Source organism: Condylura cristata, unplaced genomic scaffold (genome assembly GCF_000260355.1).
Source record: "Condylura cristata isolate star-nosed mole 26May11 unplaced genomic scaffold, ConCri1.0 scaffold00002, whole genome shotgun sequence".
Lineage (NCBI taxonomy): Eukaryota > Metazoa > Chordata > Mammalia > Eulipotyphla > Talpidae > Condylura > Condylura cristata.
Genome location: NW_004567103.1, coordinates 12,933,677 through 12,961,042, shown reverse-complemented (window position 1 = coordinate 12,961,042; position 27,366 = coordinate 12,933,677). Strand labels below are relative to the sequence as shown.

The 27,366-nt window shown below is 56.8% G+C and overlaps 4 protein-coding genes across 6 annotated transcripts; 2 read left to right on the top strand and 2 right to left on the bottom strand.

The window, feature by feature from the left end:
- Positions 1-4,468: 4,468 nt before the first annotated feature.
- GPBAR1 (G protein-coupled bile acid receptor 1) lies at positions 4,469-7,072 on the top strand. The gene is made up of 2 exons (XM_004674303.2): positions 4,469-4,524; positions 6,053-7,072. The coding sequence occupies exon 2, from the start codon at positions 6,098-6,100 to the stop codon at positions 7,070-7,072; it is 975 nt and encodes a 324-aa protein (XP_004674360.1). The 5' UTR covers positions 4,469-4,524; positions 6,053-6,097.
- A 357-nt stretch (positions 7,073-7,429) lies between these two features.
- Positions 7,430-12,454, bottom strand: AAMP (angio-associated, migratory cell protein). 2 transcript variants are annotated; one of them, XM_004674301.2, is made up of 11 exons: positions 12,217-12,454; positions 11,650-11,808; positions 10,916-11,035; positions 10,327-10,466; positions 9,642-9,786; positions 9,288-9,371; positions 9,079-9,194; positions 8,820-8,923; positions 8,601-8,691; positions 8,316-8,470; positions 7,430-7,908 (listed from the first exon to the last, which is right to left on the bottom strand). In XM_004674301.2, exons 1-11 carry the CDS (start codon positions 12,335-12,337, stop codon positions 7,833-7,835), a joined length of 1,311 nt encoding a protein of 436 aa, XP_004674358.1. In that variant the 5' UTR covers positions 12,338-12,454; the 3' UTR covers positions 7,430-7,832. The 2 variants fall into 2 exon arrangements, with proteins under 2 accessions (XP_004674358.1, XP_004674359.1); XM_004674302.2 differs by having other exon boundaries at positions 11,650-11,805.
- Positions 12,455-12,566: 112 nt separating this feature from the next.
- Positions 12,567-15,145, top strand: LOC105853149 (probable hydrolase PNKD). 2 transcript variants are annotated; one of them, XM_012726566.1, is made up of 4 exons: positions 12,567-12,851; positions 13,609-13,777; positions 14,571-14,650; positions 14,759-14,850. In XM_012726566.1, the coding sequence occupies exons 1-4, from the start codon at positions 12,785-12,787 to the stop codon at positions 14,827-14,829; spliced, it is 387 nt and encodes a 128-aa protein (XP_012582020.1). In that variant the 5' UTR covers positions 12,567-12,784; the 3' UTR covers positions 14,830-14,850. The 2 variants fall into 2 exon arrangements, with proteins under 2 accessions (XP_012582020.1, XP_004674356.1); XM_004674299.2 differs by lacking the exon at positions 14,571-14,650 and having other exon boundaries at positions 12,648-12,851; positions 14,759-15,145.
- Positions 15,146-16,460: 1,315 nt separating this feature from the next.
- TMBIM1 (transmembrane BAX inhibitor motif containing 1) lies at positions 16,461-23,116 on the bottom strand. Its single transcript, XM_004674300.2, has 11 exons — positions 22,888-23,116; positions 21,774-21,865; positions 21,217-21,281; positions 20,989-21,042; positions 20,566-20,616; positions 20,035-20,074; positions 19,820-19,857; positions 19,562-19,649; positions 19,160-19,255; positions 18,207-18,260; positions 16,461-17,839 (listed from the first exon to the last, which is right to left on the bottom strand). The coding sequence occupies exons 1-11, from the start codon at positions 23,075-23,077 to the stop codon at positions 17,693-17,695; spliced, it is 915 nt and encodes a 304-aa protein (XP_004674357.1). The 5' UTR covers positions 23,078-23,116; the 3' UTR covers positions 16,461-17,692.
- Between the last annotated feature and the right edge of the window lie 4,250 nt (positions 23,117-27,366).

Sequence of the window (27,366 nt, the reverse complement as noted above, 5' to 3'; positions counted from 1 at the left end):
AAGAGAAGAGACAACCTTGCCTCTGTCCATGCAGACCTGAGCCAGAAAACCCTAGGTCAGGAGCCTGCCCTTAAGGGTTTAGCTGGCAGCTCTTGCTCGGTGTTTGGGGGAACGTGGGCATGCTTATGGTAAAGCTCAGTTGCTAGACCAAGAAGCCCAGGCTGGTGACAGGCATGTTAAAGTGTTTCTGGCTTACTCTTACATCATGGAGAATGTCTGACATTTCCCAAAATGCACCCCGTAGTGTGGACCCCCTCCCCAGTCGAGGATAAGGGGTGTTATCAGCATTTTTTACAAATGGGGTAGTAAAGTCTGCATCGTCAAGCGCATTCACACTTGTTAGGGCAAGGACTGATTCTGGAGTGTTCTGGTTACGTGTACTCATCTTGACTGGATTGTAAGACTTTTTTAGCTTCTGTGTGCGGGTCAGTCAAGGTGTTTGAAAGCTATATGTCACTTGGTCATCCAGACTTCATGTGACTTCACTTCACCAGGCTCTTAGATGAGGATGCAGTCACGTGCCTATCCCCTCAATAGAGTGCTGGGCCCCGGATGCACTCACCCCATGGCCTCTGGTAGGGGGAGTCACCACACCACATCTACCCTCATCACCCCGATAACCTGTCCCCTCCCCCTGGCAAGTGGAAAATCTAGCTAAACTAGATACATTAAGAACTGATGACATACGTATTCTGTACCCTATGAAAAATTGAAGGGGTTTTCAAGGGTAATTTTGACTACAAGTTTTTGCTTTTCTTGTTGACTTTAGGACACAGCAAGTTGGAACTCGCAGTACTCTTGTCAATAGTGGGGAGTAAGATTTCTGAAAAATGCTATAAATGGCAAGGCCAAAGGTTGCTTAAGAGAACTAAGTCATTTTGATTTTTTTTTTTTAAGATGTATGTATGTATTCACACAAAAACTGGGTTACAGACCAAAGGTGCAGGGGGTGAGATGATTCACCAGAGAAGTAGGGAGCAGAACAGGCAGATTAAGTGAAGCACACTGCCGAGGGAGCCCCGGGCAGGTCAGGAGAGGTCTGCTGCGCCCTGTGGTCACCTCGGGGGATCTAACTCAGGCTGTAGTGGCTGAGGAGAGCTTCATAGTGCTGCGCTTGGTTTAACCCCATGGCCACCAGGGAGGGCCCACTAGATATTTTTTTTACAGCTATAAATCTTGAAAGAAGTAACCTAATTCTGAAGTTATTTGTTGGCATAAAAAAGTCCACGCTGCTGAGAAGCCCTCGCTAGGCTTGCCCATTTCTCATCTGCTTCCAGAACTCATTTGGTGCGGTCACAACTCTCAAAGACCCTGCCCTCCCTGTGGGGGCAAGATCCACTGTTACTTCAGCCAAGGCTGGCTTGTGGGAGAAGGGAGGTCTCGCCATGGGTGCTAACAGTGGCATTATTGGCTCCCCTGCCCAGAGGGGCCTCATGGGAGCAGTAGGTGGCCTTGGCTGTGAGCTATGGAAGTGGTGGGGGTCAGTATTTTTTTTAAAGGTTTATTTGTGCATACAGAACTGGGGCACAGGCCAGAGGTGCAGGGGTGGTGAGAGGATCCACCTGTGGGAGCAGACCAGGCCAACTGATGAAGTACACTGCTGAGGGAGCAGCGGGCAGGTCAGGAGAGGTCTGCCGCGCCATGTGGGTCAGCTCCGGGGCGGGGATCGAACTCATGCAGAAGTGGCTTGAGCTTCTTAGTGCTGCACCACCAGGGAGGGCCCCAAGGGGTCATTCTTCTTAAGACAAGTTTGCACCCTTAATAGCTGTGTGAGCAGAATTCTTAATCTAAGCCTAGCTGGGTAGAGCACACCGTATCTTTTAGAAGGACAGGGGAGCAGGTAAGTGTTTATTGTAAGCCTCACAGTGCCTGCGTTTGTCATTGATAATGCCATTCTACACACCTTAGTTCCTCCTCTGTACACACGGGCATCAGAAGTGACATGTCTGTTGGGGAAACTTCTTGGGGCTTTCCAGGTCCTCACAAAGAGTTGGTAGTTTTCTCTAGGTGTCACATAAACTGCAGCAGGGAATGAGTGAGTGTTGGTGGAATCCCCACGTCTGAGTAAAGTGGGAACCGCCAGTTAGGAGCAGGAGAGGAAATCATGCAGCAGGAGGGCAGGAAGTTGAGAGTAGGAAATGAGGTGGCACCAGCTAGCTGCTGCCCAGCTCTCACGGGGCTGGTATTGGTTTTACCATTTCAGTTCCCTTTGACCTGTGGCTTTGTCCTAACCGCTACAGAGACCTGTACTAAACTGTACTAATGCTGCCCCCTTCTGGAATTGTTAGAATACTACAATGTTGCTCCTAGCGTCCCACCCAGAAGGCCTTTGCAGACCTGGAGAATGGCCCTGACAAGGAACCAGAGTTTCTTCTGTCCTGGAAGTGATTTAAGGCTTCCTGAAGCCAGGATCCTGGCAGTCTTAGGATCCTACCAGAGCCCTAAGAGGCTCCCAAGGGCTCATCTGTTTCTATCTGTAGGGAGTGAAGAGAGTTGAGCAGAGGCTCAAGAAGGCCAGTGGGTTCCAAAGGCCCAATGCCCGTTGCCACTGCCCATTCAGTCAGTACCACTACCACCCCCACCCCAGGCCAGGCCTTGAATACCACACCCACCAGTCCAGGAGACCTAGGGCAGCAGCAAGAAACTAAGGAATAGGGAAAGGCAGAAGGAGACCCAGGCTCCCCTGCCAGCACCCATGTCAGATACCCAGACACAGGTCTTGCTGAGGAAAGGAAGGGGTCTGGGGCCTGCAGAGTCTACAGGATGAAGCACCTGTAAACCTGCACCAGAGCCTCCAGGGATGACAGTGGAACAGAGGAACTGGGTAATTCAGTGAGAGACAGTACTCAGTGGAGGACAGAACCCAGGCTCCCTGGCTCCCTCCCCAAAGCTGTCCCCCTTCACTAGTCATCCCACACACAGTGTTTAGACAGAGCAGCAAAGAAGAAACACAGACATCCTGGATGCACAGGGAGGCCAGGGCTGGGAACAGAAGGTCTGTTTATTCCTGGCACTCTGGTATCTGAGGGCCCCCATACCCACTCTTCAGACTCTGGGCTGAACTCTCCCAGAGCCTCTGACTGGTGCTGGACCAAATGGGTGGGGTGAGGGCTGTCTCCTAGAACCCGATGTCCTCCTGCCCTCCAGCTCCCTTCAGTATGAGCTTGAGCTAGAGGTTTGCCTCTTCCCACCTCTTGCTTCCCAAAAATCCTGCCTCTCCAGGGCCCCTGACTCCTTTGCAGTGTTGACAGCTAGACCCCCCCAGGCCTCTAGCTCCTTGGGCCTAGGTCTCCCCCAGAGAGCACAGAAGGGCCTTTCCCCTGTCTCCTTGTATTCTTGAGCAAGGGAGGTTTTCCTTATCTTGCCTCCAGAGTTGTGCCGCGATTTCAGCCTGCACCCTGCATCACAAGGTTCCAGGAAGTGTAACTGGACTTCTCTCCTTCACCCCCAAAGCCGCACTTGAAACAACGGATTCATGGCCCCTCGTATCTTAGCTTCCTGGCCTTGAACCCGCCCTTCCTCTCGCACGCTGTTTTCTGCTCCCGTGTCATCCATCCCCTTGCTCCTTGTAGGCCTTCCATCTGCCTGTCTGCACAGTCCCAGGCTGGAGGCAGAGTAGGGCAGAAGTCCTCATATTAGCAGTATTTCCCTGAGTGCACATAGGCCAGCCCACCTCAGCCTTAGCACACATCACATCATTCTGTCCCCTCATAGGTGAGTACAGTAAAGAGGAAACAAAGGCAAGAGAACGGTAGTAATTTGCCTAATTGAGTTCCAGATGTAACACCCCCCAGAGTTACCACCACTCACTCCCCAACCCCCTCATGTCACTCACAACCCAGAATATAACACAGCCGTTGAAGAAAGGGTGAGGTGACTCAGAGCCCGGAAGATACAGGCTGGCTGAAAGGCCCACCCAGTGGTAAGATAGGACACTGAGATCTTCCGGCCCCGAGCTTCCCCCCACAGCCTCCATTGCCATACACTACCCTAGAGTCTGCAGTAGAATCAGAGGGCTGAGTGTGCTGTCCACTGGCCACTCTAGGGCCAACACAGAAATGTGTTGGGGGCGGGGGGCAGACTCAATTATTATTATTCATTAACTGGGATGTATTCCTCAGATTAGTTAGGCAGCAGGCAAGAGAGTCTCAAGCTTGTGGGGGGACAGGTAGGCCGGGTGACCCAGGTAAGGGAGCCACCGCCCAGGTGGCGATCTACTCTGCAGTGGATGACTGGGAGGGCAGATAACAGGCACTGCAGGGGGGAAGGCTGTGGCCGCAGCAGCTCAGGGTGTGTCAGGTCCGGCCCCTGGAGGCGGAGCCAGGCCTCCTTCATCCCTCTGGGGAGCCCAGGCGGGGCAGAGCCTGGGAGCTGAGCCCCGCTGTCCCTGAGGAGTGGAGACACCATGCTCTCGCTGGCCTGGACAGCAGATATGGTCGGAAGCCCCTCGGGACTGACTGTGGCAACAGTCTGACACGCACAGGAAGCCCAGGCTGGGCAAGCAACACCTGTCCCCACAGCCATGTGAGTATTCTGACACCAACCCCAGGACACAGCTCAGCCCTAGATTCGGAAGGGACCATGTGCGCCCTCAGCACCCCCAGGGAGTGCAGGTCACACAGCCAGCACAGCCCTGGGACCTAGGGACCCTGGGACGTCATCTCCGGGGCCTAATCTGGCCCTTCTTGTTCCTCTGGTGGAGGCTGGGTGGGAAGGACTTACCCCAGGGGAGGACCGGATGCTCCAGCCTGGGATCCTGGCTTGAAAGACCCTGAAGTCTTGCCGGGGTTTAATGAAGCTGGTGGGGGACAAAGAGGAACAGAAACTGGAGGGCTGTTGTTGAGGGAAAGACCTCCCTAGTGGGGTGTACTGGGGGAGATTGAGGAACAGGAAACGGGGGCTGAGGGGAAGGAAAGAGGTACAGCAGCTAGATGACCAGACTTGGGGTCCTGAGGGGCGGTGGGGCTGGAGGGGCAGCACTCCTGGGTGATGGCCTGCACCTCCGAGCCTCTGACCTGGGGGAGGGGCAGGCAGGAACCCTTTCCTTATCGACTGTAATCCTAGCAACAGCAGCTGCTTCCCTGTTGACAGAAGCAGTAGTTCCCACCGGCCCAGGACCCCTCCCCCTTCGCCATGATGCGGCAGTGGGCCAGTGCCTGAGGACTGAGAGAGGTCAGGAGGAGGCCAAGGGAAGGGAGGGGCCCATCAGAGCCGGGAAGCCAGACCCTGCCCATGACTGCCCTCTTCTCTTCTCGCTCCATTCAGCCCCAAGGTGTGGAGGGCGGAGGGTGCCCTCTCTTTGCCCAGGCATCTCCACGTTGGTGGCCAACCCTCCCTCCAGCAATTCCTCTCCCCACTCACAGTTCCCAGGAAGGACCCTGTTGCTATTGTGGTACGGATGAGTCAAGTTTATGGTCTGGAAGTCCTAACCGGAGGTTGCTCACTGAACTGGAACCAGCATCAAGGGCGGATGGGTGTGGGGGACAAGGCACCCCACTTGCCACCCATTGCCGGGGCCTCCTCTCTAACCCCAGTTAGCAGCTGGTCATCTCATAATGCGCTGGTGCCAGCTGGGCCACGAGCACCTGAGGACAGGACCTTCACCTCCCCGGAGGCTGCACCAGCCCTGGCCCCTGGCCGGCCAGCTGGCCCCTGCCCTGGCCAATTCCAAGGCCAGGTCAGGCAGAGTGAGGGATGGACAAGATGCTTTGGGGTTAGGTGGGTTCCGTCTTCCAGTCAGCGGAGGCCTAAGCAGCCACCCCGAGCAGGCCAGACAGATAGCAGGAACGAGTGAAGGGGGCCTGGCAGAAAAAGTGGGGAACTTGCAGGCAGCTCATTCAGCTCCAGATGGCCACTACCATGCAGAACACAGCATATTGCCTGAGTTGAGAGAAGCAAAACCCTGAATTTTTAGAAAAATTGTTTTAGGAAAATTAGTTGAGAAAAAAGCCACGTGTGGCAAACAGGATCTGGTCCGCAGCCCACTGGTCTGCAACCTCAGGACTAAGTGCAGCCCGCTCCCCTAACCCTGGGCACCCCTTTTTCCCTTCAGGCATGCTGGCTGCAGCTCCAGGCCTCCCCACTCCCAAGGTCCGAGATGACACCCAACAGCACCATCCCTGCGGAGGCCTTGGGGCTCTCCCTGGCCCTGGCCAGTCTCATTGTCGCTGCCAACCTGCTCCTGGCCCTGGGCATCGCCAGCGACCGCCGCCTGCGCAGCCCACCCGCTGGCTGCTTCTTCCTGAGCCTGCTGCTGGCCGGGCTGCTCACAGGGCTGTCGCTGCCTTCACTGCCAGGGCTGTGGAACCAGAGCCTCCGGGGCTACTGGTCCTGCCTCCTGCTCTACCTGGCTCCCAACTTCTCCTTCCTGTCCCTGCTGGCCAACCTCCTGCTGGTGCACGGGGAACGCTACATGACGGTGCTGAGGCCCCTGCGGGCCCGCGGGAGCACGCAGCTGGCCCTGCTCCTCACCTGGGCTGGCCCCTTCCTCTTTGCCAGCCTGCCTGCTCTGGGGTGGAACCACTGGGCCCCTGACACCAACTGCAGCTCCCAGGCTGTCTTCCCAGCCCCCTACCTCTACCTCGAAGTCTACGGGCTCCTGCTGCCCGCCGTGGTTGCTGCCGCTGTGCTCTCTGCCCGGGTGTTGGCAGCCGCTCACAGCCAGTTGCGGGACATTCGCCGGCTGGAACGGGCAGTGTTCCGAGAGGAACCCTCGGCCCTGGCCCGGAGCCTCACCTGGAGGCAGGCGAAGGCGCAGGCTGGGGCCACGCTGCTCTTTGGACTGTGCTGGGGCCCCTACGTGGCCACCCTGCTCCTCTCGGTCCTGGCCTATGAGCAGCGCCCACCTGTGGGGCCGGGAACTCTGCTGTCCCTCATCTCACTGGGCAGTGCCAGTGCAGCGGCTGTGCCTGTTGCCATGGGGCTGGGTGACCAGCGCTACACAGCCCCCTGGAGGGCGGCTGTCCAGCGGTGGCTGCGGGCGCTGCAGGGAAGAGCCTCTCGGGGCAACAGCAGCCCAGACACCGCCTACCACACCAACATTCAGAGTAGCGCTGACCTGGACTTGAACTAGAGGAAGGGCCCTGCCCACTAGAAGAACCCGTCCATCTCGACCTCCAAACCCAGCTCCACTTGCCTCCACCCTCTGGACGAGGCCCACTCCTGCTGGCCCCACCCTAGCCAAATAAAACTCTGCCCCAGACGTCCTCGTCTGTGCCCCAGAAGGGAAAGGCAGGTAGGACAGTTGTGGAAAGAACCTAGAGCCACACGTGCAGCAAGGGAGATTCCAGCTCCAGATGGGCAAGCCACTGCGGGAGGACAGAGCGCGCCGGAGTACCCCGAAACTCCCATCTGGGGGGCCTCGCGCTGGCAAGCCCCTCGCTGGTTGCTCCTTATGTTCAGTCACTACAAAACCCACATAGACACAGTGTCTGGGAAGCATATTTTATTTACATTTTAAAATCTGTAACTAGTATCTCTTCCTCCTTTCCGTCCCCCGAGACTTGGGAAGGGAAAGAACGGGAACCGCGGAGAACTACTCCCCACATACAAATATGCACCCCCATGGCTCACACCAGCAAATAAAAGTTAAAGAGAAAGAGGTCGAACCTCCCTCGAAGGATCCACCAGGTCGGGACGTAGGGAAGGGAGACAAGGGCCCCTGGGGGCCGGGGGGGTCTCTTAAGAGAAGAAAGGGACACGGGGGCAAGTCAGCGTGAAGGGGGTTGGAAAGTAGTCTGAGGCCCCTCCCCTCCTCCTCCCAGGCACCCTACCGCCTCTGCTGGTGGTGGGGTGTCCCCGCAACACCAGATTCAGAACAGAGGCTGCAGTCGTTAGCGGTCAGGTCTCTGGACACAAAATACTTTTGCTTTGTGGTCTCCTGATGTAGTCACCACCAGGGAGGCATCTCTGCAAACAGAAAGCACAGGCTGAAGGAACTAGGGATGTGGGCTGCAAGTCCGCCACCCGGGCCCTTAGGTGGCCTCCAGCACATCCTCAACGCTAGGGCCAGCCCGACAGCCCTCCACAGCACACCCATGCTGAGCGAACATTTGCCCGAGAAGTCAGAGCTGAGTCCCAGCTCCAGCCCTTCCGCCCCAGGACTGAGACCCGGGAGGTTACTGTCCACCAGAACAGGACCTCAGGCCTCCCAGCACTCCTACCTCACAGGCCATGCCCGGGCCTCAGGTCCCTGCTTCCCTCAGGAAGGCCCTCCCAACACCCCAAGGACCCTGAGGTCATCCCTGTGCGATTCCCAGCTCCCCAACGCACAGAGACCACCCCACCGCACCCCCAACTCAGGCCAATCCACATACTTGCTGAGGGCGAAGTCCAGAATCTCGGCCGTGTGGCCCCGGTAGTCAGTGAGCAGGCGGCCGGTCCGGGCATCCCAGAGGCGCACGATGCCATCCAGGCTGCAGGTGTAAACCACAGCGGTGCCTGCTTCCCACAGCAGCTGCACGATACCCGACTGCACCAGGGTACAAGTGTGCGTGCAGAGAGGTCAGGGCAGGAGAGCAGAGCAGCTGCTCCTAATTCTCGTGGAGGGTGGGGTGGGCAGAAGCCATGGAGGAGGGTGGAGGGGGGCCAGGCTGCCTTACCTGGTGCTGACACTGGTGCCTGAGTGTCTGCGTGGACAGGTCATAGATGGCCAAGGTCCCATCCAGGTAGCCGACCGCTGCCAGCGGCATCCTGGGCAGAGGGGAGCACCAGGAAGGCTCAAGTTGGAGCCCAGACCCATGTGCCCACTACCCACTCTCCCCTGGTCCATGGCCTAGACCCCTCCTCCCCAATTCCTCTCAGGCCCTGCTCACACTCACACACTGCAGAAGCCCAGGGACTCCACAGAGTTGGACTCGCTCTCCTCCCCTTCTCCCAGGTTGGGCTGGGAGGCCACCGTCTCAGGTCTGAAAACGCCGACCACCTGGGAGCCGGAAGAGAACATGAGAGAAGGGCCTGGGTCATGGGTCCTCTTGAAAACAGAAAGGCAGAAGGGTGGGAAGGTCAGCTGAAGAGTGAGGAAGGGGAGGAGCCGCAGCAAGCAGAGAGCTCTGCAGCCAGGCGCCAGGTCCTGCTCACCTTGCCGGTGGTGGCGCTGACCAGCTTAGCCTGGCAGTCCACAGAGCCAGTCAGGATCAGGCTGCCATCTGGGTTGGTGGCAACACAGGTCAGAGGGCCCTGGTGACCCTCAGTCCCTAGGGTGGAGCAGAGGTGTAGTCAGGCCTCATTCCGTCCCAAGTCCTACCAGAAAAGGCCCAGGCCGACCCCTCCTCCACGCCTCGCCATACCTTTCAGTACATGAATGGGGTTCCCCTGCTTCAGGTCCCAAATCCTGATGGTCCCATCTTCATAGCCAACCACAGCTCTCTTTCCTACGGGGCCAGCGGCACAGGTGGAGAAAGGACAGAAGGCACAATCAGACACGTCCAGCAAAGAGGAGAAAGTCAGGGAAGAGACACTCTGAAGGGACAACAGAGGAGACCCAATCTGGTGGGCAAGGGGGAGCTGTCTGCGCGGCCCAGCTCGGCGCGCAGAGGGCAGCCTAGACTGCCAGCTGTGGCCCAGAGGGGCCGAGCTGGTTAGAGAGCTTGGGGCCAACCTCTGTGCACCCAGCAAAGAACACTCGGGGGAGCTGCTCTCACCATCGGGGAGGACTCGACCACAGGTGGCTGGGCAGTTGGGACCCTGGAAGGTCTTGCAGTCACCGTTTGGGACCTTCCACATCCAGGTGTTGCCGTCAGCTGTGCCCGCCAGTAGGATCGGTGCCCGGGGATGCCACTCCATCCACTGGGCAGAGGAAGGGGGCAGTGTAAATGCTGACGCTGGCCGTGCTTTTTGTAATCCAAATGCTCAGCGTAAACTCTGACGCCGGGGCATCCACTTCAAAAAGGACTATCTCGACAAACACCTTGCCAGCCGCTCGCTGGGCGCCATCTCCCCATCCCACCCCCCGAGCCCCCGCCCCGCTCAAGGTCCTTGTCTCGCAGCTCTTAGTTGGTCTAAGTAACTGACCATATAGGCCAGTTGTTTATTTTCACCTTTCTCTCTTTCTAAGCTTTAACTCTTAAGTTTCAAATTTGCCAAGAAGGACTAAGCCACAAAGGCCTAGACCCCCACCCTCAGCCCCAATCAAAAGCAGAACCCCAGGAGCTTGACACCCTACCCACTGTCCCATGGGCCTCACTCATTTTCCCTGGCTTTCCACATAACAGATACAAAAATTTTAGCAAAACGTCGGGGGTACACTGACTCAGAGGTACCTTGGCCTGGCGTAAGTGGACTAGAGCCTGAAGATCCCCCAAAATTAAGTCATTCTGATAACCTCACCTCCAGGTCTCCTGCCTCAAAGGACCAGACCTCCTCCTTCGTGTCCACCTGCCACACTTTCAAGAGGCCACTCATGTCCCCTGTGGCCACTAAAGTAGAATCGTGGCTGAAACCAGCACATGTCACAGAGTCTTTATGGCCTGCAGAGAAAAGAGGAGTCAGGTACCTGGCCCCCAGAAAGGTCCAGGTAGGGGAAAAGGGTGGGTCCCAGAAGAACAAGTGCCCAAACTCATCACCACCCCAGGAATGCACACTCCCAGGCCCCCCAAGGGAGACAATGCTGCCCCCCCCCCCCGAACCATGTGCAGCCCAGACCTACGCCTTTCCGGTTCTGTACATTCTGCAGGCACCTCCACCTGAAATACCCACTCGTTGTGCCCAAACACTCCTATTTCGCCGCTGCGTCTCCCAGGCCTTTCCCAGACTTCCTTGGCTAATTAGCGCCCCTCTCCTGAGCCTACAACAGGCTGCAGCTCTTCTGTGGGGCACTGGGACCCAGCGCAGGGCTCACACAGTCAAGGAATGGCTGATGGATACAGGCCAACCCCCCGGGCCACCAGAGGGGCACACTGTCACCCAGGCCCCTCACCTGCACACTCAAAGAGCAGCTCCCCATCGCTGAGCCGCCACACAAAGGCTTTGTCATCTTCACCCCCCGTCACTGCCAAGGTGTTGGTCTTGGGGTCCAGGCTCACGCAAAACACAGATGCTATCCAAAGAGATATTTAAGGAGTAAGGGGGGGTGGGCAGGCCTCCTATCCAGGGTTAGGACCTTCAGGGAACCACCCCTTCCACCCAGAACTATGTCTTTCCTCCCGAAAAGGGCGCATCCAAGCATCAGGATGTTGGAGAGATTCCTCCCCAAGCTCTGAGTCCCAGGTACTGAGCTGCTTCCTCAGAGCGCCCAACCTGCCGTGGACAACAGGAGAGCATCTCTGCAAGGCCTGCAGGGTGGCCAGGAGGCCAGCAGGCGGGCGAGTGAGGAGTGCTCCGGGTACGGATGTCTTACCAAGAGGTAGTATTTGGGAGGTTACCGAAAATATGCTCAGGTACTCTTCCTTGTAATTTATACTCAGGTGACACGTTAATTTTTACCACAGGTAACTTTTTAAAAGGAAACTAAGACCAGAGAGGTTAACAAAGTTCCTAAACCGCCCAGTAGCAGAGGCAGGCTCTGACCCCTGCAGGAGCCATGTTCTTCTCCACCCCTCATCCCACAACACCAACATCTCCATCTCTGCCTCCCCCTAGTGCTCCACACTCGATGGCTGTGCTCAGTGCCCATCGGGACTGAATTTAAGATGGATCTCTCCGGTGACTTACCTGAGTGCAACGCAAAGGTGACCTCACTATCATCTGGACCCTCCATGCTGCCGACCACCCCATCCTGGGGCTCCAGAACCCAGCCCTCCTCGTTGCCCTCTTCCTCTTCTTCCTCTTCCTCAAAGTCTACATCTTCCATCTCCTGGGCCAGATCATCTGCTTTGGGGACAGGGTTAAAAAATGGGGAGAGACAAGTGGAGAGGCGTGAAGGGGTCAGGTGGCAAGAGAGTCAGGTGAGGTCTGACAGGTGGGATGAAGCTGGGCAGGAGGTAGGGAGGAGGGGACGTGCAGATGGGGGAGGTCGAAGGACCGGGGCTTAGCAAGAGACAGTGTGGGAAGGGAGCACAGAGGGGATGATGGGAAGGGGGTGTGTGAGGGGAAGGGCCGGAGGAGGCGTCAGGGGAACCCCCACCCCAATCAGGCCCGAGAACTAAGTGCGCGGGAGGGAGAGAAGGAGGAAGCCGTCGGTAGGAATGACCGGTGGGGTGTGGAGGGGAGGGGGAGAGGCATGGGTCAGAGGCCAGGGGTGAGCGCCTGTCCCATGGCCTGAGGAGCGGCAGTTCTCACCTGGGTCCGGCGGACCGGGATCCAGTTCTACCACCTCGATAATCTCCTCATCACCATGGAAGCTTAGGGTCTCCAGTGGAGGGGTGTCAGCAGCGGCTCCGCTTTCCGATTCGGACTCCATGCGGCGAAAGCGGCCGATCCACTTCTCCGGGCCCAAACGCCTCCCAGAGTCAGCTCTGCGCGACGACGCGGAACTCGAGCCCCTCCTCCCGGGAGGAAGTAGGCGTAGGCGACTCCCCAGCAGGAAGAGCGGCGGCCTTTCGGCCAATAGTGAAAGGGAATGACTGACGGACCCACCAATCATGGGGCAAAGTTGGGAGACAGGACGGGGCGTGGCGGAGAGAACCCAAACTCCGGCCCACAAGGCTCCGCCCCCAACAGGAGGGAAACAAGCGAGCGTGCGCGCCTCCGTGGTCTCCTGGGAGCAGTAGTTCACCCGAGTCCGCTCCGCGGGCTTCTGGGGGATGTAGTTTCTGATTTGTAGGCAGGACGGAAGGAGCGGGGGAGGCCCCTTACGCAAACTACAATTCCCGGCGGGGAGCGCGGTGAAGGGGGGTGGGATCTGAACATGGCGGCGGTGGTAGCTGCTACGGCGCTGAAGGGCCGGGGGGCGAGGAATGCCCGCGTCCTCCGGGGTAAGGAGAGGGACCCCGGGGAGGGCAATAATGCAGTAGGACCCCTTTTTTGTCACACCCTAACGGGCGACAGCACAAGGTTAGGGCTGTCGATTCTTGCCGCACCTTCTGCAGGATCTTGAATAGCCTGGGGGCTACAAGATGCTCTCTAGAGGTCACCCAGTCCTTCCCCTGCCTTCGGGTTACGAGACACCGCCGGGGTCTTGCTTGGAGAGGGAGCCCCAAGAAAGCCTTGTAGACTCCCGCGCTCCAGGTGTTTCACACTCACCGCAGTGCAGAGGAAAGAGCCCTGAGCTTCTGGAGGCTTGGGTTCTATCCTCGGATAATTAGCCGTTTGACCTTGGGTGAAGCAGTTCGTCTTTTGGGGCTTCGGTTTCGTCTTCTATAAAATGACAGGATGGGTAGACTTTGTTTAAGCTCCCTTCCATTGCTAGCTAACATTCTGCAGTTCGAAAACCTTTTTCTCGGATTTTCTTCCTACGTCTCATGTGAGTCCCACTGCAGTCCTTTCCGTCCTGTGGACCGAGGAGATGAACAGCGAATCCCGCTTGCCTGGCACCAGGGCGATGAGCCCGCAGTGACGTGGAAGTGGCTTCCAAAGGTGCCACCTCAATGGCGATTATCTCGTTTCCCTTTGTATTCTCCTTGGTACTTGTTACTGCAAAATGCAGTTACTCCCCTTCCGCAGACCTCAACCACTCCTGGGGGGGCTTTCTTCCCATCCTCTCTTACTGACCTCCTTTATCTCCATCCACAGGGATTCTCTCAGGAGCCACATCTAACAAGACTTCCCAGAATAGGACCCGGGCGCTGCAAAGCCACAACTCCCCAGAGTGTAAGGAGGAACCTGAACCCCTGTCCCCTGAACTGGAATACATTCCCAGAAAGAGGGGCAAGAACCCCATGAAAGCTGTGGGACTGGCCTGGTGAGTTTGACCTGACCCTTTGTCCACCGTGGGGAGTGTTTCCAGAGGAGGGCGGGACCCAGCTTTTCCAAGTTTCAGATGGTAAACTGAATCCAGTGTTGTGTGGACAGCAATGTTGGGTGCAGGGACTGGAATCTCGGTAGAATGGGGCAGGGGAGGTGGGAAGGTATGTGGAATTGAATAGACAGTGGGTTTCTGAGCTAGTCTCACTTGAATTTGAGTTCATCCTTTCAACTGGGATGAGCCCCAGTTGAAATCTTTGAGATAAATGAAATGATGATATGAAGTTGTGTTAGTTGTTTATAGTTGCACCTAGGAGGTGTTCAGTACGTTTATTTGGATTTGACTCGGACCTTAATGTTTATTACTAATCACTAAAGGGAATAGAAGAGCAAATTAACATCTTTTTCAGCACCTGAGGTGTGCCACTACTTGACAACATAATGCTTTAGTCTTTTTTGAAATGAGTGTTACATCCCCATTTCACCAATGAGGGAACTGAGACTCAGAGCTGAGATTCTCACGAGGTCTTGTGACTCATACCCTTTTCCCACCCCCCATACTAAAGTACCTCCCAGTAGCAATTACTCAGATTCAGAAGGGGAGTAAAGGAGGAATGTGGGGCACTTTAGACAGATGAAACCTTTACCAAGACTTGGGGAGAGAGGATGGGCAGTGTGGAGATCAGGCACAGCCAGTGTGGGCTCATGTTGAAGGTTATCAGGATATAGGGGAAAGGAATAAAGATGTGGGTAGAAGCCCAACCACACAGGGCCTTTTGTACCTTGCCTAGGAGTTTGTGCCTTGCCACCAGAAGTGGTAGAGAGCTGTTAGCGATGGCAGATCTGATTTGCGTGGGGGCTGACACAAGAGGTATTGCAGTGTTCATGAGATTGATGAAGGAGGTATGAAATGTCCCCCAGCTTCTCTGGCTCAGGCTTGGCCCCTCCCCAAACCCCATGCACATTTCCCCACCCCTAGGGCCATCGGCTTCCCCTGTGGTATCCTCCTCTTCATCCTCACCAAGCGGGAAGTGGACAAGGACCGTTTGAAGCAGATGAAGGCTCGGCAGAACATGCGGGCATCCAACACGGGCGAGTATGAGAGCCAGAGGTTCAGGTCCTCCTCCCAACATGCCCCGAATCGTGGAACTGAGCCTGGGGTGCAGACCTGAGGAACACTGCAGCCCTCCTCTAGAGTGTATTGACTGGGGCCTCCTGAGCCAGAAGCCCCTTTGGGTTTCACTGCAACTCTGGTCCTTGCCTGAGTTCCACCAGAGGGCGCCTGAAGCCCAGGCTGCTGCCAGCTACTGCCCTGTCCCTCCCCTCCCAAGCCAGCCAAAGACAAATAAAATTATTGAGTGTAAAGGAACCAGGACTGGGTTGTGAGTCCCTTGGGAGGGGAGGGGCAAAGGGTGGGACTGGTTACTCTGTGCTCCTCTCACCCAAGTGCTCAGAGTATTATTCCCACTGGATGACTGGAGAAACTACAGATTTCAAATACTAGCCTGGGCTCAAGCGCTGTGGACCAAACCCTCAGAACGGCTGGTCCGGAGGCAGACTCCCGCTCAACCTCAAACAAATGATGACAATCAAAGAGGGCATAGAGGAGAAAAACACTACTTTTGCCTGAGTCCTAATGACTCAGCCTCTCTGGGCTTCAGTTTCCTTATTTGTACTAGGGAGTTCTAAGGCAAGGACTCGAAACTGAGCCTAGGGCCCCACCCAGACCCATATGTAAAACTGTGTGGACACATACAAGCTTGTGGGGGAAAGGGGGAAGCTCACAGCTCTCTTGAGTTTTTAATGAGTTTTCATCTTTATTAAATTTTATAAGAACTTTAGATACTAACATATACCTTTAATCAAAGACCACTTAGGTTCTCAAAAGTCTCCACTTTTCATTCATTTAGTAATGTTAGAAAATCTACTGCTTACTTGAGAATAGTGGGAAACACCAAGTAATATTTTAGTGTCACAAGTTTTCACCCCGTAGGTACCGACTGTATCTGGGCCTCCCAGGTCAAAGGACCACGTGACTGATGTCAGGCGACCTCCCTATTCTTTTAGAATTCCTTAGAAATGTCAGTGGACATTTCTATGTCAGTGCCAGCGGGAACATCCTGTTACTCTGGGGGCTAAGGTCTGGTTCTGGGGCCATGCTTGAGAATTTGCGCTTTTACCCCCTTACTCCCCTTTGAGGTACTCCTAAGGGCAGCTCTAAAAGGAGTCAGCTGAATCCAGCCTTTCCAAGCACCCGAGTTACAAACCATGTGTATCTCCCCCAAAGAGCATGTCATTCACCTTACCAAAAAGCATTGAGTCTGCAGTAAGGGACCTCTTCTCTCCCCAAACTGAGTTATTTGGGATCCTGAGGGAACAAGCGGCATGAAAGCAGACCTGTAGCCTTCCCCAAGAGTCTCCAGCTGTTGACAGCGTCCCTGCACAGAAAAGGCCACCCCTGCCTCCGCCCTTCAAGCTTCCCCGCAGGCTGAGGAGTGCAGCTGGCAGCCCCGCCCCGGCCAGCACCAGCCAGCACAGGGGCAGGGGGTATTTCCCTGTGTTAGAAAAGATGGGAGAGACCAGCCAGAACGCAAAGGAAGGCGTCGCGAGCTTTGGTCAGGCCTGCGCCACTCTTCCAGCACACATAACCTTCAAGTGTTGAAAGCCAGAGCCAAACAGGGTTTTAACTTCTGAACATAAAACTTTATTTATTACTTTTCTAGTTATGGCCTTTTTGCATGATGTATTTAGGTTCAGGTACTTACTAGAGAAGTCCTAACCATACCCTTAGGCTGATCTGGTTTCCATCCTAACCCGACAGAGACCCTTGTCTACCTTCCCCCACTCCAGCTCGAGGCACTTGGTGTCACAAAGGAAGTGGTAGCTGGTGGGAGAGATGGGGCTCACTTCTCAACATCCCAGCATGAGTTAACAGACAGGAAGTCTCCTTCTCAGGGCCCTCCCCCAGCGAGCAGAAGGGAAGCATACAGAAGCTTCCGTGGCCACCACAGCAGCTGAGACTGGGTCTGGGGAGCGCAAAGCATCTCCCCTGCCTCTACCCTTAGTGTGTCTTCACATGGCTACTTCCTGGCCACCCTTAGGAGCCTGCACAGCACCCCCCTCCTGATCTCTGCCCCTGAGTCCAGGAAGCAAGCGATCCCTCTGAGCAAAAATCTCAGCCGTACCCAGGAGGCCCCAGCAGCTTTGAAGAATGGGAACCAGATGGCTGCATAGGGTTTGCACTGCCCTGTCCCCAGCCACGAGGAGGCCCAGGCTAGTACTGCTGGGCCCCTCTGTTGACCATGCTCACTCTGCTCTTCCTCCCTACCTCTCACCCCAATAAAGAATATATACATGCCACTGAAAGAAGATGGGGCTGAAGCAAGGGAGGCCCACGGGCACTGAGCTTGTCCACCTTCCTGAGCTTGGAAGGCACCACGGGTTGCCAAAGAAGTACAGGCTAGCGGCCTACCCATGAGGCGGGGGACAGCGTGCTCTGCTTTAGCTGGGGGTTGCGAGGGGAAATAGCTCTAGCTCCCGAGGCCAAAGCCTGTCGGAGGTGGAAGCCTCACCCTCTTGAATTCACTTCTACCACTCATAATCCCTTTTAGCAGTAGAATATGCTTTTTATCCCTCCCCTTCCAACCCCAGCGATTCAGAAGAATCTAGTGTCATGTGGTGGTGAGGGAGAAGGCACATCTTCAGCCTCCCCTGCCCAAGGCGAGGGAGGCAGGTGCTTAGCCCCTGCCGGGTCCCTGCACACCTACAGCCAGAGGTCACCCATGCCAGGACAGAAAGGAAATGGGGTGTTTTACATGAAGGGAAGGAGGAGGGTCTGAAACCCAGACCCCAGGGGTAGGGCCCAGCCCCCCAGGGAAGGGAGAGCCCAAGGTGGTGCAGATTGGGGTGCTCCTTAATTGCGATCCCCCAGCAGCTGCAGCACAAAGGTGAAGATGTAGATGATGTCCGTGTAGATCTGCAGGGCGCCAGTGATATAGTCCTCCGGGCTGATGGTGTGCTTCCGGTTCCCCAGGACCAGCTGCGTGTCGTACGCCAGGAACTGCAGGGCAGGGCAGTGCAGCCGTGAGGGAGGACCCCGGGCTCTGTGGCCAGCAGCTCTGTCCCGGGAGTCTGCCCCAGGGTGTGCTTGGAGACCCATTAGTGCACAGCACACCCAAGGCTACCTCTAAGTGGTTCAGTCTAGAGAGGGAGGGACACACTGTCTCTTTAGGCTGGCTGAGGGTTCTAAGAGCCCGCAGAGGGCGGGAATGCCCAGAAAGTGAGCGCAGCCTCCGGACAGAGGGGAGAGGGAAGCGTGGCTATGGCTCTAGCCCCTGCCTCCCTAACTGCCTGAATTCATGCCCACCTGCTCAAGTCTTCCCCTCCGTCCCCTCAGCCCCCCATCCCAGAGGGGCAGGTTTACTCACCAAGGTGAAGCAAATGGCCCCCAGAGCAGCATAGACCATGTGGAGCCAGTAAATCTGAGGAGGAAAGGGACAGGGTGAGAAAGCTTAGCGGAGCATGGCCAAAGCAGGCCCCCAACCAGCTCCCTCATTGTTCAGGCACTGGGTGGGAATGCCAGAAAGGTCTACTTCTGCCTTCCAGTTCTGGCGAGAGGCTAAGAATGGTAACATGTTTGTGGAGAAGACAGGCTGTTCTCCAATAGCTGTAAGAAACCAATCTCACTTAAGGTACAGGGGCATCCACTATCCACTTCTGGAAGGAAGAGGTGGTTGAGTCATAGTTCTGGGAAGGCCACGCCCCCCCACCCCCCACCCCACCCCCCAGAGGGCTCGCACTGCTGAACACCAGGTTGAAGAGCCCCATCTTTGTTGTTGACCACCAGCAGTGGTCAACATTCTAGCCTTGGGGGAACCCCCTAATCTCCATAACAAATCAGCCCAGCCTTGGGGGGGAAGTCCCCATGATGAATCAGAATCAGGATGCACCCCCAGGTGATGCCCACAGGCAAGCCCTCCTGTTCCTCTCCTTGTCCTCCCAAACCTGCTCCCTCCCAGCCACGAGCCTCCCCTCAGCGGAGAAGGCACTCGCTTGTGCTGACTGGAGTGAAAAGGAGAGGGATACTGTGACCCCACAGGCCCTTCCACACAGCTCATCTCTGTCGCTGCCCGGCCTGCTGTCTGTCTCAGATGTCAGACCTAACCCGCCACTCCTGTACAAATGCAACAGGCTGCCCAGGGTTCTGTGCGTGTGGCTGCCTGTCTACAGAGAATACACCCTGACACGGCGCCGCGGCACTGCAGCTCGGGTCTCCACCGGAGGCAGGGGTAGGGCCAGGGTGGGGCTGATACCCAACAAGGTGTGGAAATATCTGCCCTGAGCGCTGGCTCATTGACCGCAGCTCTCCTGGGACACTCACATACTTGAAGGACAGCACAATGGCAGTGACAATCCCCGTCACCATCATCACAATCCCCAGGACACAGAAGAGACCTGTGCACGAGGTGAAGTCGACCTGTAGGGAAGGTAGAAGGCGCCCCAGTCACACGGTGCACAACCCTAATCCCATCAGGCTGGTCCCGCCACCCCCCACCTCTGGGGACCATGGGAGACATGGGCATGGCCATGATGGCCTACTGAAAGGGACAAGCAGCAGTTTTAGAGGTACAGATCTGAGAGGAAGGCAAGTAGGGTATCTGAGGGAAACCCCAGTATGCAGGGGTGTAAGCCCTCCCAGGCCTGCTCAGGTTACAAGCCCAAAAGGGGAGCTCTGGACAAGGAAGTGGGTAGACTTCTAGACCAGAGCACTCCCTGCCCTCACCTTGGTCTGGAAGCAGAAGATGGTGACTGAGATGGACACCACCGCAGTGATGATCATGGCGATGATGACAGCTTTCGTGTTATACATACTGGGGGAGAAGGAATTAAGAAAAGCCAGAGACATAAGAGTGACTGCAAAGCCACCACGTGCAGGAGTCTGCCCGAGGTCCACCCACACAGATGCCCGCCAGCCCAGGGATGCCCTGCAGCCCCGTAACGCATGCTTCCCAGGAACATGGCAGCCTGCCCCTGGAGGTACCTGGAAATGGTGCCCGTCATGAAGCCCATGGCCAGAGTCTGAGGGAAGGACAGATGAGAACAGAGGCTGTAAGAAGAGGTGGGACCTTGGCAGCCCCCCAGAACTAGACACAAATGGAAAAAGCAGATACCAGGGAGAACAGGCCCAACCCCTCCTTCCCTGGGATCTCCCTCCCTCACACCACCTCCACACGCTCCCTACTCTTCTAGACTTACAAAGATGGTCAGCAGAATGATGTTCCATGGGAAACGGCGCCTGACAGGAAAGAAACCGTGATAAGTGACTCCCGGCCGGGGCCGGGTGTCCGCGGCTCCTGTAAAGAAGGAAGTTCCTGGCCCCTGTGCCGAAAGACTAGGCCTTGGCTTGCAGAGGGGAAACTGCCCAACCTTTGGTGCCTGCTCAGGTGTTCCATGTAGAGAGAGACCTGGGCTGTGGGGCCAAAGACCTAGATTTGCTTGCAACTCTTACTTTCTCCAAGTGACTGTGAGACAGTCACTCGACCTCTTTGGGCCTTACGCACTTCCTGTTTAAGTGGCTAAAAGGCTACATATTTTGCAGGTTGCTGTAGGAATGCTAACTAGCTAGGTCCTGCGCACGCAGGTCCCAGTACGCCTGACAGTAGTCACTGTCATCCCCACCATCATCACTGCTGTATTGCCATTCAGCTCCATAAGGACCCCCCTTCTTCCCAAAAGCCAGTCCCCCCCCACTCCTCCCCTCTCACTGTCTAAGTCTCAGGGACTCACCTGGGTCCCTGGCAGCAGGCGAGGGTCATGTAGGTGACTATGAAGACAGCACTGGGGGAAAGACAGGGAAGTGACCACAGGCCGCCTGGCACACTGCCCAGGCCGGCGGGCTGCAGACCACACAGCTACTTGCTAGTCTGAGGGGAAGCTGCCCAGTGCAAGGCTCCCCCCAGCCAGGGCCGGGAGCACCTCTGACGGGGGTCCGGGCCAGGGGGTGTTGACAGTCACAGCAGATAGGCCAGTGGGGACCTCTGCAACGTGCGCGATGCCGCCACTTCCACCCTTTGCTCTAGGGTCCCGTGACTGCGACCCTTATGCTTCCCAGCACACTTACCAATTTAGGGCCCCCCTCAAAAAAGCACTTTGATTCCTGACCCCCACCCCAGCCCGGCTCCTTGCCCTGAGCAGAGAGCGCAGACTCACTAGGATGCATAGTACACGGCCACGTTTCTCCTCACAAACTCGCCGACCGGTTTCCTGTTGACAGGGGAAGATGCGTCACACCCCCTTGTCACCTCCTTGCTGTGTCCCCACTGGCAGCCCGCGATCGGTCCCCCGTGGCCCCACCTCAACCCCTCTTCCCCTCCCTCCATCAGAAAAGGACCCACCCCACACTCCCAGGGCCCCAGGCCCAGGACCCCAAAGACTCACACAAAGGTGAAGACAGCGATGATGGCCACTGTGATGAGCAGCTGGATGGAGATGATGGTGTAAACCTGGAACACAGCCAGCAGCGGGCAGCCAGTCACCATCCTCCGCCCTGCCCGCCCCCTTCCCCAGGAAGTTGCAGGAGCCCAAAGACCCTACCACTCTCCCCTTCCCCCATCTTTTAGAGTTAGGAAAAGGGCGCCATAATTTTGTTAACACCTGCTCTTCTCAGTAAAGAAGCTCTTCAGCTGCAGCCTAAAGGCCAGCCCCAGCCCAAACCCCGGCTCTGACATGACCCACAGCCTCAGCGCTGTCCTCCCACCTAGCCGCACCCGGCCCTCCCTGGTCCGCATCTGCTGGGCGCGCTGCTCCCCCCACCCACTGCACCCCCCACCCACTGCACCCCCCACCCACTGCACCGCCCTGTGGTCTCTGCATTGCAGGCTTGAGTCTGACGTTTGTGGGGTCTCCTGCAGTGCAGATGTGAGAGGAAGAGGGCTAGGGCAGCAAATCCGCATGGCCATGAGGGCTCCCCTGTGCCGCCAAGCCCCACAGCTCACCTTTCGGATGAAGGTGTGTCGGACCTTCCTGTCGTCCCACTCTCCAGGCCCAAAGCTGTCGCTCACTGCTCGCTCCCCATCGTAGCCTGGGCCTGCGGACAGGTCACACATGACTGCCTGGGGGCCTGGGACAGGCGGCCCCAACCCCAAAGTCTGTCTCTGTGACACTGTCAGTCTCAGCTCTCCAGCCAATGGCAGTGGATCTCCGTGCCCAAGCCGGGGGCCTCTGGCTGCCCTCAGAGCTGGTGCGAGCTGTTCCACCAGCACGTGTCGCCCCCCCCCACACACGCGTGCTCACACGGGCAGGGCTGGAAGTCAGCCAGGACTCCAGGGTGGAGAGGCAGGAAAAGGAGGCAGAAACAAGGCACGCGCGCACGGAGGCGGTAAACAGCCTGTGACGACCATGAGCTCTGTCCGGGCTGAACAGATAGCGGGACTTGGGACAACAGCCCCGTCGGAGGTGGCGAGCTCGGCCCGCAAGGCCGAAGGCGAGGGATGCGTGCAGCTCACACCGCCGCGTGCAGAGGGCGCTGGCCGCTGCTGGGACGCTCCTGCAGGAGCTGCTTGCAGAATCCCCACCACGCCGCCCGGGAACAATCCCCTGCATCCTAATTGCATCTTAACTTTTGACCAAATGCAGCACTGACATGCCATGATCTTTATCGACCACCCAAAAGACATCCGGTGTTTGCGAAAGTCAGCTATCACTTAAAGGATTTGCAGCACACCACCAATTTCTTTCCTTGTTTCTGTTTTTAAGTGCTTTGGCTTCCAAAGTCTGGGTGGTGTGGCAACTACCTACTTAGGAGATGGGGTGCTCGGCTAAGGTAACTGCTCAGAGCAGTCAATCAGTTCACCTGGCCATGCTGCCGCCTGGCCTAACAGCTCAGGTGTGTCTCATGAGGTCAGTCTACTCGCTGAATAAAGAGGGCTAGTTGGTTCAGGGGGGCTCAGTACTGAGGCGAAAAGCAGGGAGGTAACAAAGACGGGGACAGGGAAGGAGAGGTCTAAAAGGAAGATGAGGAAGGGATTAAAGGAGTGAAGAGACGAGGCCCAGGGCGGCCTCCGTGCCCCAGACTAGTGCCGCCCCCTCCGCCCACCTGCAGGGACTCACCGTAGTTCATGGGCATCGGATGGATGGGGGGCATCGGCTGTGGGTAGCCAGCAGGGTGACCGTAGCCAGGCTGGGGGTAGGCAGGGTAGGGAGGGTACCCACCAGGCTGCCCATAGCCCCCCTGTGGTGGAGAGCCGGGGTACAGAGGGTTTCGGTCATCATACGGAGGGGGTGCACTGGGGTTGGACATGGCTGCTCAAGGCTGAGGGGCCACCCCCACTGCTGAGGCCTGAAAAGGGAAAAGAGAAAAAACAGTCATGAGTAGCCCGGCCCCACTCCCTCCGCCCGTCAGGGCTGCCTTCGTGTTGAGGGGCCCCCGGTATTTTTCCCTCCATCAATGTCATTCCCTGCCCACATCACCTTCTGCCCACTAGCTTAGCCCCTGCCCCTCCTGCCAGCACGCCAGCTCTCTGTCCACCATCCTGACCGGGCAGCTTCCTGACCTAGCCAAGCAGGAGTAGGGTTTGGAGCAGGAGTGCAGAGAGGCTCTGAGAGTCCGTGGAGTGAGAGCTGAGGACGGGCCCGCAAGCCCCACTGTTCTCATCTACGAAGGCTCCAGAGAAGCTGGATGGCTCCAGTGAAGCCTCCCAGTGAGTGAGTCACAGGGCCAGCTGGGATCCACTGAAGGGGTCAGCCCAGCCCCCATGGCAGCTGGCAGGAACATCAGGCCTGAAAGGCAGAGCTGGGGAGGAGCCAAGGCCCAGAGCGGAGGGTGGGGGAGGAGGCGAGGACAAGGCTGGGACACAGGCTGTGAACTCCAGGCCAGAGCAGGCTGAGTCAGGGGACGCCTGAGAGGCTGGGCGCGTGGGTGCTGGCCACTGAGGCTGGGAGGCTGCACAAGAGGGCAGGGCACAGACAAGACTTTCTGGTTCCTTCAAAACAGCTGAGGTGCATGCTGGGCCTGTGGCAGCGTGTAGCAGCCTGTGACCGCAGCCATTAACTTCATGGCTTTTCCTGAAGTGCATGGCACCTCAGGGCCTCCTGAGGGAGAGACACTGAGGTATCCCTGTCTGTCTCCCCTGAGAAGCCGGGGCCAGTGTGCTAGGGAGGGCCCGAGGAGCTAGGCCACAAGATCCAGTCTGTACCTTCTCAGCTGCAGGATGAGCCCCTCAGCCAGGGGACAGCTGAGGAGCCAGGAAGAGGTCTAGACACAGAGCTCAGAAAGACTTCCAGGTTGTACAGCCCCAAATGCTCAAGGCCAGGGCAGTGAGGTGATTGCCCAGAATCACGGGACTACCAGATTAAGGACACAGCCAGAATGGAGGCCTTTAAGGGCACAGGTACATGTTCATTATACTCTGCTAGGCTCTTTATGCCTCTTCTGCCAACAAATGCCCTCCGAGCCCAGTGTTCCCCACTGAGGAAGCAGAGCTGGGGCTTGGGAAGAAGTAAGAAGGAGGTCCCCAGGTCCCTGGTAGGGACCAGACCTGACAGAGTCTGAGCCCTTGACAGGGCCCACACCTCCCCCTAGGGCCTCTCCCAAGGGATAGAAACTAGGGAGTCCCCAGAGAAGAAGCACCCCCAGATCCAGGTCAACAGACTTCCTCAGAGCCTCTGCTGGAAGAGAGAACTGCTTTCTCTTTTTAGGGCACCCTGCACCATTCAGGGATCAGATAAATTGTCTTCTCTTTTTCTCAGGGATGATTCAGAGAAGGGAAGGGGTTACATGGGTGCGGAGGAAGGATCCAGTAACAGGCTGGGTCTCCAAATGTTATTTTCCATCTTCCCAGCACATGGACACAAGCCAGAACAGGACTGTCAGGTCAGGAATAAGCGTGACCTTCTTGGCAGTGAGGGCATGACAGCCAAAACCAAGCCATCAGCAGCAGATGGGGAAGGCCCTGCACCAGGGGTGGGGTACCCCCAAGAGCAGGGAGGACTGAAAAGTAAGCATTGTGTGTCTAGGGCACAGAGACACAAACTCTTTGAAAATGTTTCAGGCTTATATTATGGCAGCAAAGTAATCCTAAATAGTTTAAATACGTGAATCTCCTGAATAGACTCTTTTAAAAAGAAAGTTGAGTTCTCTGTACATCAGCTAGAGGCTCCTTCCCCCTAGACCACCCCTACCAGTCCCTTCCAAAGACCCTGTCTAACCAAGAATGGCTCCCTGTCTGCGGGAAGAGGCACGGGCAGAGACAGGAGCCCCTGGGGGAAGGCTCTGGCATTACCAGTGGCACCTAGTCCTGTCAGACTGTCACCCTCGGGTGTGCACACAGGTGAACATGCTCAACACCACCTGAGAGACAGACAGAAACGGCCCTGTGACCAGAAGCCCCACTGGGCCACTAGTGATGTCACCGTGACTGGCCCTGTTGCTATAAAGGGCGCACCTCCGTGTCATGAGGTGGGGCGGGCCAGAGGTCTGAGTTCACTTCCAGCTCTGACAGACTGCGCAGCCAGGCTCACCAGGCCTGCCCTTTGCAGAGGAGCTGCCTCCACCCTTCCTCTGAGCCAAGCAGAGCAAACAGGTCTCTTCCGCAGACGCAGGGGCTGCCCCGCTGCTGCAGGGGGCGGGGTGAGCCAGGGAGAGCAAGGTCGGCCTTGCTTAGGCCATCAGGACGCCAGGGTTCCTGCCGGTGTGGAGGCTGCTGACTCACAGACTCCGGGCCCCTCCCTCTGACTTTTCTGGTTTCAGAGGAATTTGCCAGTAGACCTGACTGCTGGCACCCAACAGGTCACAGGCCCGTTCCCTGGGGACTCACCGCCAGGCCTTGCTCACCAGAGACCTGAGCTGACTACCACACCTCACTATGCCGCAGCCTTCCCACCTGAAAATGGCTTACCACTATTAGAGTACCGCCAGATGTACAGGTTGTAAAAAGTCAATGAGCAAATGCACAGAGAATGCTCGGAATGGTGCCTGGTGCCACACAGGAAATGTTGGCTGTTTGAATGAATATTCCATGAACATCTCATAATAGCCCAGCAGGGTGGAGAAGGCCCTTACTCCTTTTTACAAATGAAGTGGAAGCTTATGAAAGTTAGTCACTGAGCCAGGGTACAAGGAAGTCAAGAACGCTTGATTACGCACTAATCTCACATCCGGATATCCCACTTATCACCACTGCTCAGTGCTTCCTAAGACCCTCTCAGACCTCAGAAGGCCACAGCCAGTGGTCACCAGCCACTCTTCACCAGCCAGGTGCCTTCTTTCTCCTGCAGTCCCAACTTGGCACAAGAGGAGCATAAACACCACAGAAGGGAAGCTAGGGCGTTGCCAGGCCACCCCCTCGCTCTACCAGCTGACAGCCATGTAGGGAGGTGGAGTGACCTGTCCTGGCCAGAAAGCTGGGCCTGGGGCTCCAGAACATCCCAGCTCTCCAGTCTGGCGACTCTCCGGCCTGGGCACAGGGGAAAGGGAGCGAGCTGACCCCACAGGAATGTGGCTAAGCTCAGCCACACTCACTTCTGAGCAGTGCTAGACAGCAGGAGCCTCAGGCTGGGCTCCTGGCCTTGGCAACTTCTGAGCCTGTTCCCTGGCTGTTGCCCAACCTACATGCAGGCCCTGGCCATTTGCACTCCATCCAGGCCTCAGCCAGGCATGAGGTTTGGGGCTGGCATCTGCCTCCGGGGCAGGAAAATGAGCAAGTGGTCAGTGTTTACATTTGTAGCTGACAAATGGTAGGAGCCGGAGAAGAATGTAGAGTAGAGAGGGAGGGAGGGAGAGAAGATTCAGAGACAGAATGAGGCTGATTGATGCCCAAAGACTAGAAACCAGGAACCAGGTCACCTGGGTTCAACTCATTCAAGGGCTCGCAGCCTCCAGAGACTAGAAGAATCTCTCAAGGTTCCCATTAGAGGCCTGGATTTTCCTAACAGTAGCTATTCAGCTTGGACTTGAATACACTCCGGCCACAGGAAGCAAGGCTGTTCTGTTTGCAAGCAGTCTTCCCACACGCCTGTTCTCCAGTCTGACTGGGCCCCGTCCTTGCCCTGTTAGGAGCTAAGTTTGCTCCCCTCTTTCATGATACCAGTTTCCCATCGGGAAGGAGCCAGAACCCCCTCTTTCTCCTGCAGGACCCCAGGCCCAGCCATCACAGCAGCAGACATGGGTGGACTTGAACAAGGATTAGGTGGCTGTGGAGGTTTTCAAGACACAGCCTCTGGGAAGTATCTCCTTCCCCAGGAGCTGGCTCTGAGTGGCCACCACCAAGCCCCCAGCTCATTGACTTCTGGCCAGGCCTCTGCTTCCTGGAGGTCATTGAAGGGTTAAGGCTCTGGAGTCTCCAAGAGAAGGCCTAAGCTAATGGGGTTATAGCAAAAGGGTGTGTGTTGGAGGCAGAGGCAGAAAGGAGCAGCTGACTGGTCCAGGCAGCCTGCCCTCCTCCCTGCCAGGAACTGATGCCCAGATCCAGAATGGAAAGAATAGCTCAGAGCTGCTTCTCAGGAAACCCTGCCCACAGACGCACGAGTACTGGGCGGAGGTCTCCTCTGACGCTAGCTCCTTCCCTCCCTTTTCCTTTATCTACCCCAACT

Excerpts from the sequence above, each read along its gene's own strand:
- GPBAR1 (XM_004674303.2), top strand. The coding sequence starts at position 6,098 with ATGACACCCAACAGCACCATCCCTGCGGAGGCCTTGGGGCTCTCCCTG.
- LOC105853149 (XM_004674299.2), top strand. The coding sequence starts at position 12,785 with ATGGCGGCGGTGGTAGCTGCTACGGCGCTGAAGGGCCGGGGGGCGAGG. Across the intron at positions 12,852-13,608 it reads GAATGCCCGCGTCCTCCGGG|GGATTCTCTCAGGAGCCACA; the intron begins GTAAGGAGAGGG and ends CTCCATCCACAG. Across the intron at positions 13,778-14,758 it reads AAAGCTGTGGGACTGGCCTG|GGCCATCGGCTTCCCCTGTG; the intron begins GTGAGTTTGACC and ends CCCCACCCCTAG.
- TMBIM1 (XM_004674300.2), bottom strand. The coding sequence starts at position 23,077 with ATGTCCAACCCCAGTGCACCCCCTCCGTATGATGACCGAAACCCTCTG. Across the intron at positions 21,282-21,773 it reads GACACACCTTCATCCGAAAG|GTTTACACCATCATCTCCAT; the intron begins GTGAGCTGTGGG and ends GCTGTGTTCCAG. Across the intron at positions 17,840-18,206 it reads GGGCCATTTGCTTCACCTTG|TTCCTGGCGTACGACACGCA; the intron begins GTGAGTAAACCT and ends CCTGCCCTGCAG.
- AAMP (XM_004674301.2), bottom strand. The coding sequence starts at position 12,337 with ATGGAGTCCGAATCGGAAAGCGGAGCCGCTGCTGACACCCCTCCACTG. Across the intron at positions 9,195-9,287 it reads CCCCATTCATGTACTGAAAG|GGACTGAGGGTCACCAGGGC; the intron begins GTATGGCGAGGC and ends GCTCCACCCTAG. Across the intron at positions 8,471-8,600 it reads GGCACCAGTGTCAGCACCAG|TCGGGTATCGTGCAGCTGCT; the intron begins GTAAGGCAGCCT and ends ACCCTGGTGCAG.